Source organism: Oncorhynchus mykiss, chromosome 19, assembly GCF_013265735.2.
Source record: "Oncorhynchus mykiss isolate Arlee chromosome 19, USDA_OmykA_1.1, whole genome shotgun sequence".
NCBI lineage: Eukaryota > Metazoa > Chordata > Actinopteri > Salmoniformes > Salmonidae > Oncorhynchus > Oncorhynchus mykiss.
In genome coordinates this window covers 27,954,420-27,965,416 of record NC_048583.1, presented here as the reverse complement: position 1 = coordinate 27,965,416, position 10,997 = coordinate 27,954,420, and the positions used below count along the sequence as shown (strand labels likewise).

General features: G+C 46.6%; 1 protein-coding gene across 6 annotated transcripts in view; it reads left to right on the top strand.

The window, feature by feature from the left end:
* slc25a21 (solute carrier family 25 member 21) overlaps window positions 1-10,997 on the top strand; it is a 276,710-nt gene that overhangs the window by 231,299 nt on the left and 34,414 nt on the right. For 4 of the 6 annotated variants that reach the window (XM_036954590.1, XM_021573850.2, XM_021573854.2 and 1 more), the window contains one exon: window positions 7,006-7,089. The exons of the other annotated variants lie outside the window; for them this stretch is intronic. In XM_036954590.1, the coding sequence (XP_036810485.1) occupies window positions 7,006-7,089 (84 nt within the window). The remainder of the gene's footprint in view (window positions 1-7,005; window positions 7,090-10,997) is intronic. 6 annotated transcript variants of the gene reach the window in all.

Sequence of the window (10,997 nt, the reverse complement as noted above, 5' to 3'; positions counted from 1 at the left end):
TCTCTCTCTCTCTCTCTCTCTCTCTCCCTCCCTCTTTCTGCGTCTCTCTCGCTCTCTCTCGCTGTCTCTCTCTCTTTCTGCCTCTCTCTCGCTCTCTCTCTCTCTCCCTCTTTCTGCCTCTCTCGCTCTCCCTCCCTCTTTCTGCCTCTCTCTCTCTCCCTCCTTCTTTCTGCCTCTCTCTCTCCCTCTCTCTTTCTGCCTCTCTCTCTCTCGTCCTCTCTTTCTGCCTCTTTCTGTCTCGCTCTCTCTCTCTCCCTCCCTCTTTCTGCCTCTCTCTCTCTCTCGTCCTCTCTTTCTGCCTCTTTCTGTCTCGCTCTCTCTCTCTCCCTCCCTCTTTCTGCCTCTCTCTCTCTCGTCCTCTCTTTCTGCCTCTCTCTGTCTCGCTCTCTCTCTCTCGCCCTCTCTTTCTGCCTCTCTCTCTCTCTCTCTCTCTCTCGCCCTCTCTTTCTGCCTCGCTCTCGCCCTCTCTTTCTGCCTCTCTCGCCTTCTCTTTCTGCCTCTCTCTCTCTCTCGCCCTCTCTTTCTACCTCTCTCTCTCTCTCGCCCTCTCTTTCTACCTCTCTCTCTCTCTCTCTCGCCCTCTCTTTCTGCCTCTCTCTTTCTCTCCCTCTCTTTCTGCCTCTCTCTCCCTCTCTCCCTCTCTTTCTGCCTCTCTCTCGCCCTCTCTTTCTGCATTTCTCTATCTCTCGCCCTCTCTTTCTGCCTCTCTCTCACCCTCTCTTTCTGCCTCTCTCTCTCTCTCCCTCTCTTTCTGCCTCTCTCTCTCTCCCTCTCTTTCTGCCTCTCTCTCCCTCTCTCCCTCTCTTTCTGCCTCTCTCTCGCCCTTTCTTTCTACCTTTCTCTCTCTCTCGCCCTCTCTTTCTGCCTCTCTCTTTCTGCCTCTCTCTTTCTGCCTCTCTCACCCTCTCTTTCTGCCTCTCTCTGCCTCTCTCTCTCTCCCTCTCTCTCTGCCTCTCTCTCTCTCTCTCCAGATTTTTCTCCACCACTCATTTACTCTTTCCACCTCTCTCGTTTATTTCCTGTTCTGTCAGGGCTCTTTACACTCTGTCATGCACAAAGGTGTAAGCTAACAGGCCAGGAATGGGACTCTGTGACTGGCTCTATAGCAAACTGTCCACATAGATACCAACAAACAACCACTATCTGACGCTAAACTATTAAAGCATTTACGATGGAGAACATGACGTATTTTCTAATCTTAGACGTAATAAATATAGGGCTCTGGAACTATTTACATCATAAAACCATCGTATTTATTATTTACAATTAATATTTTGGATAGAAGGGTTTTGAAGTGCTAAATGTCATTTATGGGAGAGACTGAGTGCCCCTCCTCTCCTCACCTTTCTCCTCCTTCTCTCTACCCGACTACTCATCTAATCTCCTCTCCTCTCTCCTCACCTATCCTTCCCTTCTCTCTACCAGACTCTTAATCTTCTCCCCTCTCTTGTTCCCAACGCCCCCTTCCCTCTCCTCTTCTCTCGTCCCCTACTCCCCCCTCCCGACTCCTCTCCTCCCACCTCCCTTTGTCCTCGCCTCTCTCATAGGGAATACCCAGCACAATTTAACAAGGCCAAATTTAAAAGACTCCTTTTAAAAGAGCGGCCTGCCCTTTTAAAATCAGGCCCATCAAACCTCTTGCCTTTTGATCAACCCAATAACCCCTGCCCCTTCCCATCGGCAGTTCTTTTAAATCGTTACGTGTGTGTGTGTGTGCTTTCTTGCGTGTGTGTGTTTGCTTGCTTGCATGTGTGTGTTTGCTTGCGTGTGTGTGTATGCTTGCATGTGTGTGTGTGTTTGCTTACGTGTGTGTGTGTGTGTGTGTGTTTGTGTGTGTGTGTGTGTGTGTTTGTGTGTGTGTGTGTGTCTGTGTCTGTGTGTGTGTCTGTGTGTGTGTGTCTCTGTGTGTGTGTGTCTCTGTGTGTGCGTGCTTGGATTTCTGATGCTATGTATTGGCCAATGAGAGGCTTTGTAGCCATCGGTCAGCCATATTGGCACTCCTCAGAAGAAGCAGTCCTCCACAGGGATGAATGGAATTCTACAGTATTTCAATAAAAGGACAAAATGACATGTATCTAAAAAAAAAAATGGTTGTTGTTGTGGGGACAGTAACATTAGAACTTTATGCTGTAAGGATTTTTAGGGTTATTTTTGGTTTTGTTTGTTTAGCTCGCATAATACAATTTAAAAGTATGCAGCTGTCTATAATAGAGTAAATGTGGCAAAAACAAATGTAGACGTTAATAAATGCATTTTTATAGCTTTTTTATAATGGTGGGAGAGTGTCAAGATGGAGGTGCAGTGTCTTCAAAACAGCGGCACCTGTCAGTCATCTAATGTACAGTGGGACAAAAACGTATTTAGTCAGCCACCAATTGTGCAAGTTCTCCCACTTAAAAAGATGAGAGATGCCTGTATTTTCATCATAGGTACACTTCAACTATGACAGACAAAATGAGAAATAAAAATCCAGAAAATCACATTGTAGGATTTTTAATGAATTTATTTGCAAATTATGGTCACCTACAAACAAGCAAGATTTCTGGCTCTCACAGACCTGTAATTTCTTCTTTAAGAGGCTCCTCTGTCCTCCACTCGTTACCTGTATTAATGGCACCTGTTTGAACTTGTTATCAGTATAAAAGACACCTGTCCACAACCTCAAACAGTCACACTCCAAACTCCACTATGGCCAAGACCAAAGAGCTGTCAAAGGACACCAGAAACAAAATTGTAGACCTGCACCAGGCTGGGAAGACTGAATCTGCAGTAGGTAAGCATCTTGGTTTGAAGAAATCAACTGTGGGACCAATTATTAGGAAATGGAAGACATACAAGACCACTGATAATCTCCCTCGAACTGGGGCTCCACGCAAGATCTCACCCCGTGGGGTCAAAATGATCACAAGAACGGTGAGCAAAAATCCCAGAACCACACGGGGGGACCTAGTGAATGACCTGCAGAGAGCTGGGACCAAAGTAACAAAGCCTACCATCAGTAACACACTACGCCGCCAGGGACTCAAATCCTGCAGTGCCAGACGTGTCCCCCTGCTTAAGCCAGTACATGTCCAGGCCCGTCTGAAGTTTGCTAGAGAGCATTTGGATGATCCAGAAGAAGATTGGGAGAATGGCATATGGTCAGAAGAAACCAAAATATAACTTTTTGGTAAAAACTCAACTCGTCATGTTTGGAGGACAAAGAATGCTGAGTTGCATCCAAAGAACACCATACCTACTGTGAAGCATGGGGGTGGAAACATCATGCTTTGGGGCTGTTTTTCTGCAAAGGGACCAGGACGACTGATCCGTGTAAAGGAAAGAATGAATGGGGCCATGTATCGTGAGATTTTGAGTGAAAACCTCCTTCCATCAGCAAGGGCATTGAAGATGAAACGTGGCTGGGTCTTTCAGCATGACAATGATCCCAAACACACCGCCCGGGCAATGAAGGAGTGGCTTCGTAAGAAGCATTTCAAGGTCCTGGAGTGGCCTAGCCAGTCTCCAGATCTCAACCCTATAGAAAATCTTTGGAGGGAGTTGAAAGTCCATGTTGCCCAGCAACAGCCCCAAAACATCACTGCTCTAGAGGAGATCTGGGCCAAAATACCTGCAACAGTGTGTGAAAACCTTGTGAAGACTTACAGAAAACGTTTTACCTCTGTCATTGCCAACAAAGGGTATATAACAAAGTTTTGAGATAAACTTTTGTTATTGACCAAATATTTATTTTCCACCATAATTTGCAAATAAATTCATTAATAATCCTACAATGTGATTTTCTGGATTTTTTTTCTTCTCATTTTGTCTGCCATAGTTGAAGTGTACCTATGATGAAAATTACAGGCCTCTCTCATCTTTTTAAGTGGGAGAACTTGCACAATTGGTGGCTGACTAAATACTTTTTTGCCCCACTGTATATAGAAATTCATTGGTTGGTCCCCAAGCCCCGGTCCTCATTACCTCTGGGGTACATTGGGGGACACAGCCCCTGGTCCATGTTGCCCTGTTTGGCCCTGAAACACTGCTGCTTCTGCCTATATAGGCCCCGATGGGCTCTGGTCAAAACTAGTGCACTGTAAAGGGACAAGGGTGCCATATGAGACGCAGGCCTAGGATCTGTGTCTTTTATAGGGGGGTTGGGGTCAGGTGGTTGGGGTGGAGGATTATTTAACCCTGAATGCTATTCCCCAGTCTATAGGCTCACAGAAGCACCAATCCGCCCTGGCCTTCACCCCCATACCCCCTCACCTGGCCAGTCTCATGGTGAAGCTCCCAGGACTTGTAAAACTGGGCCAGGGCCAGGAAGAGTGGAGAGGGGAGGGGGGGGGGGGGGTCTTGGGAGTGGAGAGTTGACTACTGTCAGAGGAGGGGAGTAGAGAGGGGAAGTGACTGTCGATGAACTCCCACATCTCATCACCTCTGAGTACATCTCGTCCGGTTCTGGCCCGGGAAGAGAGGGAGGGAGAGAAGAACGCTTGGAGTGTGATGTTTTAAAGGAGCCCCTGGGCTTTCCTCTGGTTCCTGTTCTGTCTGTCTGTCTGTCTGCTGAGTTTACGACGCCAAGGCGGCTGCTCCCGGCTCCAAGGATCCAAGGCCGAGAGGATCCGCCAGAGCAGAGTCACTCACTGACGCCAGCTTATCTCTCTCTTTACCAGTCGACCAAAACACTCAGCGCTCAGCGTTTCGTCTGGCTTACATTAACTAGCTCCTTGTCTACTTCAGAAAGCAGCTTATCTACTCTACGGAACCCGTGCCTTGTCAAACTCAATATTCTCCTGCAGGCAAATGCAGGAGTATTTGTCATTTCAGCACTTCTTCACATTTGATTGTGAAAGGCAAGGCAACACTAGTAGTCACACCCTCCCACACGAAGACCACTGAGGCCTGAGGTTACCTATTCCTCCGGGCCCGCAGGCCGCCTCTCCTCTCTTCTGGTTTCTATTGGTCCTCCCCATCTGTGGTCCTCCCCATCATCTCTCCTCTTCCTCTTTACTCGAGGCTTCTTTCTCCTCCAGGGCCATGGCCTCCTCTCTCTGGTCGTCCTCCCCATTATCTCTCCTACTTCCTCTCCTATTGAGGCTTGTAGCTTCCTCCCCATTATCTCTCCCTCCCTGAGCCTAGCTCTTTGGTCCTGGTTTTATGGCAGGGTAGAGAAGGGCCATGAGGAAATGAGCTGACCCCAGGGTCAGGTGTGGAGTCAGAGGGCTGAGACCGGACCACGGCCCACCTCCACCTCGACCTTGCCCTCTCCATCTCTGTCTCCGATCCACCTCGGTGTGTCTCTCTCTCTCTCACTCCACCCCCCCCCCCCCCCCCCCAACCCCCCGAACCCAACTGGCCCTGAGAGAGAGAGATAGGAGAGAGAGAGGCGAGAGGGATCGGGGGTTACGAAGGGACAGGACCCCTTCAAGCCTTGACCCTGGACTCATATGCCTTTAATTAAGCTCGATTTGAATTTGTTTACAAGCCCCACTGGTCTTAAATCTTCTGGGTCTGCCCCCACCCTACGGCACCCCAATTCCCCCGTACACCACTCCAACACCGCCCTCCTTTCTTCCATAGCCCCCTTTTCTTCCACTCCTTTCCTTCTCATCTTTAACATGGTGTTGGACGTCTCTTTGTTGCTGTGATTTAAGCTGGGCTCAGCCACGGGTTACAAGCTATTGGGGAATCCAACAAATAGGATTTTGGGGACTCTCCCTGTAAGGTGTTAATGTGTTGGCGATATGAGGTCTGCTCACCCCACTAAACCTCACCCGTCCTCCCTCTTCTCCAACCTCCTCTTCCTCCCCTGCCCCGTCCCTCCCCTGTCATCAGCCCTGCTCCTCTCCCTCTTCCCACCCCCCCTCCTCCTCCCCCCTTCTCTCCTCTGTCCCTTCTTACTCTTTTCCCCCTCCTACCCCATCCTCCCCTGTTAGGACCCGTGGCCCTTTATGGCTCCATCAGGCACCTGCCTGGACGACTTACTGCTGACCTCATAACCTACCATTGAGAGCCGTACGAGGAGAGAATCTTCCTCCCAGACTCCTCTCCACTATGTCACCGTCACTGAGCCCTCTTCTGTCTCTCGTTGTCTTTCTTTCCTCTGTCTTCCAGTTGTTTGTCATAACAATTGTAATGTTCAGGGGTGCTTTTGTTAAGTTAATGTGCTGATTGGTGATTCTGTTCGCTGTGCCATCCTTTCATTGGTCCAGGAGTCTTGTCCAGAGTGCCAAACGGCCTTCAGCAGTGAAAATAAAATAATTTCAAGGCATCCCAACCTTCTCTTCCCCAAATATGTAACGTATAACCCTAACTCTTCCTAACCATCCTCTCAACAATACCCCAGCCTTGATGGCCCCCAACCTACCCCTGTTTACAGCTCTCACGCCCCCAGCCTCGCCAATGCACTGCAGCCCTCAGCCATCCCCTCACCAAAACCCCAGCCCTGCCGCCCACCTCTCTGAATCCCCTCACCTCCAGCGGTTGTATCATGTAAAAGATTTACACAGAGCTCAGACGTCTTTATTAGGGGGTTTAGCAGCGTGTTTAGTACAACACCGAATCCCATCAACTGCTTCTATCATATTAAAACATTTACACGTAACCCAGGAGCTGTTACAATGCTCCTTACTAGCATGTTAGCAGAATTCAGCGCTAGCTACGTAAAGCTTGGTCCTGGTCCTGGGGAGTTGAGGGGCTAATTGCATATAGGCTGGGTTAAGTAAATGTTTGACTTCTCCTCTGGGCTGGAGGGACCTGTGGTTAGGAGTGGAGGGAGGGAGGGAGGGAGGGGAGGGAGGGAGGGAGGAGGAGAGTAAATGGATAAGTGTGGACATTTACATGACAATTAGGACGATGATGTCCCCTTTTGAAATCAATCTATGACATGCATGTAATCAATATTCCAAGGTGCGAGTTTCTCAAAGAAACAGCCCGATCACTGATCCGACTAAAGCTGTTCCTGATATCTGCTGTACTCGGTGCGTATTGCATTTGTTCTAATGGGATGTCGTCTGTCAGGTTTCAGATCCAGAGAGGCACCAGTGATCCACACAACTACAAGAGCCTCGCGGACTGCTTTAGAACCGTCTTCCGCAACGAAGGGTACGTGTACTGGCAGCCGGTAGACATGTCCACCTTGTTTTAACCGTAATCGCTCCCGGCATAGCTACTCTTCCTGTACTCGGCACAGCTGAGGTATTCAATGTATACCCTCACGTTTCCCTCTAAAAACAGGTGTGTGTGTTCCTATCTTATTTAGTGTGTAGACTAAAGTAACATGGCAAGATGCACCTGGTGGGAGTTTAACTGAAACGATGGTGACCTCTAGTATAAATGGTCGTTATTGTTTTTCAATCTTTTTTTTCTTTTTTCGATCTGCATTCGGATTTCCATGTTCATTGGCAGGTTAGTATTTCTCCATCTTGTTCTGGAGGCAGCTCTGCAGAGTGGTCACTAGCCGGCACAGCCAGAAAGTCATACGATCTGGTTTTAAAACTAACCTTAACCACACTGCTAACCTTAATGCCTGACCCTAACCTTGAATACAGTCGTATGAAAAGGTTTGGGCACCCCTCTGAGGCTGCATAATAATTGACTCTGTCCTCACAGTAAATGATCACAGTGGCATGCCATTCATTTTCTAATTAAAGCTGAGTACTGGGGTATTGTCCAGACAAAGATTTTTAGTGTAGCAATATTAAGTTGTATGAAATTAAATCAGATGTGAAAAATAGGCTATGCAAAGATGTGGGCACCCTTGTCATTCTGTTGATTTGAATACCTGTAACTACTTAGCACTGATTAATTGGAACACACAATTGGTTTGGTGAGCTCATTAAGCCTTGAACTTCATAGACAAGTGCATCCAATCATGAGAAAAGGTATTTAAGGTGGCCAAATGCAAGTTGTTGTTCTCTTTGACTCTCCTCTGAAGAGTGGCAACATGGGGGCCTCAAAACAACTCTCAAATGACCTGAAAACAAAGATTGTTCAACATTATGGTTTAGAGGAAGGCTACAAAAAGCAAAAAGTGGCAGGCCAAGTAAAATATCGGAGAGGCGAAGGCGAAGGATGGTGAGAACGGTCAAAAACAGCCCACAGACCACCTCCAAAGACCTACAACATCATCTTGCTGCCGATGGTGTCACTGTGCATCGTTCAACAATTCAGGGCACTTTGCACAAGGAGAAGCTGTATGGGAGAGTGATGCGGAAGAAGCCTTTTCTGCACACACAGAGTCGCTTGAGGTATGCAAACGCACATTTGGACAAGCCCGCTTCATTTTGGAATAAGGTGCTGTGGACTGATGAAACAAAGATTGAGTTATCTGGTCATAACAAGGGACGTTATGCACGGCGGCAAAAAAACACAGCGTTCCAAGAAAAACACTTGCTACCCACAGTAGAATTTGGTGGGGGTTCCATCATGCTGTGGGGCTGTGTGGCCAGTGCCGGTACTGGGAATCTTGTTCAAATTGAGGGTTGCATGGATTCCACTCAATATCAGCAGATTCTTGGGAATAATGTTGAAGAATCAGTCACAAAGTTGAAGTTATGCCGGGGCTGGATATTTCAACAAGACAACGACCCAAAACACTGCTCAAAAGATCTACCCGGGCATTTATGCAGAGGAACAAGTACAATGTTCTGGAATGGCCATCCCAGTCCCCAGACATGAATATCATTGAGAATCGGTGGGATGATTAGAAGCGGGCTGTCCATGCTCGGCAACCATCAAACCTAACTGAACTGGAGAAGTTTTGTAAGGGGGAATGGTCCAAAATACCTTCATCCAGAATCCAGACACTCATTAGAGGCTATGGGAAGTGTCTAGAGGCTGTTATATTAGCAAAAGGAGGCTCTACTAAATATTGATGTGATTTTTCTATTGGGGTGCCCAAATTTATGCCCCTGTCTAATTTAGTTTTGATGCATATTGCACATTTTCTGTTAATTCAATAAACCCCATTTCACTACTGAAATATTACTGTGTCCATCAGTTATTTGATAGATCAAAATTAAATTGCTTATCCAAACACCCAAACATTGTCAGGGGTGCCCAAACTTCTTCATACGACTGTACATTTTAGTTTCCATGAATTTTTTCAATATAGCCAATGTTGACTTTGCAGCTGGCCATCAGTGCATTCGGAAAGTATTCAGACCCCTTGACTTTTTCCACATTTTGTTACGTAACAGCCTTATTCTAAAACGGATTCAATTGTTTTTTTTTCACTCATTAATCTACACACAATACCCCAAAGCAAAAACAGTTTTTTAGAAATGTTTGCAAATTAAAAATAAAAAAATACTACTTAAATATCACATTTATATACGTATTCAGACCCTTTTCTCAGTATTTTGTTGAAGCACCTTTGGCAACAATTACAGCCTCGAGTCTTCTTAGGTATGACGCTACAGGCTTGGAACACCTATTCTTCTCTGCAGATCCTCTCAAGCTCTGTCAGCTTCGCTGCACAGCTATTTTCAGGTCTCTCCAGAGATGTTAGATCGGTTCAAGTCCGGGCTCTGGCTTGGCCACTCAGAGACTTGTCTCGAAGCCACTCCTGCGTTGTCTTGGCTGTGTGCTTAGGGTCGTTGTCCTGTTGGAAGGTGAACCTTCGCCCCAGTCTGAGGTCCTGAGCGCTCTGGAGCAAGTTTTCATCATGGATCTCTCATCAGACCAGAGAATCTTGTTTCTCATGTTCTGAGAATCATTTAGGTGTGTTTTGGCAAATTCAAAGCGGGCTGTCATGTGCCTTTTACTGAGGAGTGGCTTCCTTATGGCCGCTCTACAATAAAGGCCTGATTGGTGGAGTGCTGCAGAGATGGTTGCACCTGAGCTCAATTTCAAGTCTCATAGCAAAGGGCCTGAATACTTATGTAAATAAGGTATTGCTGTTATTATTTGTAATACATTTGCAAAAATGTCTAGACCTGTTTTCACTTGGTCGTGATGGGACATTGTGTGCTGTAACGTAACAAAATGTGGAAAAAGTCGAGGGGTCTGAATCGAGGGGGAAATCACTTAGTTCTGCCTCCAGGACAAAAGACTCGTGGCAATAAATGCCAACCTGCTGTTCATTAGGGAAGTTATCCAACATTTAGTTTGATTTCTAACAGAGAGATAAGTAAATGCTCGGTATCGAGTGCCATTCTGCTACATTTTCAGTAAGAAGAACTCACTCTGAAAAATAATAATGCAACGCATGGGACTTCTTTCTTCCTCTCACTCGCCATCCCTCTGGTGAAAGTGTCTCTCTCTCTCTCTCTTTCTCTGGTAAAAGTGTCTCTCGCTCTTTCTCTGGTAAAAGTGTCTCTCTCTCTCTCTCTCTCTCTCTCTCTCTCTCTCTCTGTCTCTCTTTCTCTGGTAAAAGTGTCTCTCTCTCTCTCTCTTTCTCTGGTAAAAGTGTCTCTCTCGCTCTTTCTCTGGTAAAAGTGTCTCTCTCTTTCTCTGGTAAAAGTGTCTCTCTCGCTCTTTCTCTCTTTCTCTGGTAAAAGTGTCTCTCTCTCTCTTTCTCTCTTTCTCTGGTAAAAGTGTCTCTCTCTCTCTCTCTTTCTCTGGTAAAAGTGTCTCTCTCGCTCTTTCTCTGGTAAAAGTGTCTCTCTCTTTCTCTGGTAAAAGTGTCTCTCTCGCTCTTTCTCTCTTTCTCTGGTAAAAGTGTCTCTCTCTCTTTCTCTCTTTCTCTGGTAAAAGTGTCTCTCTCTCTCTCTTTCTCTGGTAAAAGTGTCTCTCGCTCTTTCTCTCTTTCTCTGGTAAAAGTGTCTCTCTCTCTCTTTCTCTCTCTGGTAAACGTGTCTCTCTCGCTCTTTCTCTCTCTCTCTTTCTCTCTCTTTCTCTGGTAAGTGTCTCTCTTTCTCTTTCTCTGGTAAAAGTCTCTCTCTCGCTCTTTCTCTGGTAAAAGTGTCTCTCTCTCTCTTTCTCTGGTGAAAGCGTTTTTCTCTCTCTCTTTCTCTCTTTCTCTGGTAAAAGTGTCTCTCTCTCTCTTTCTCTCTTTCTCTGGTAAAAGT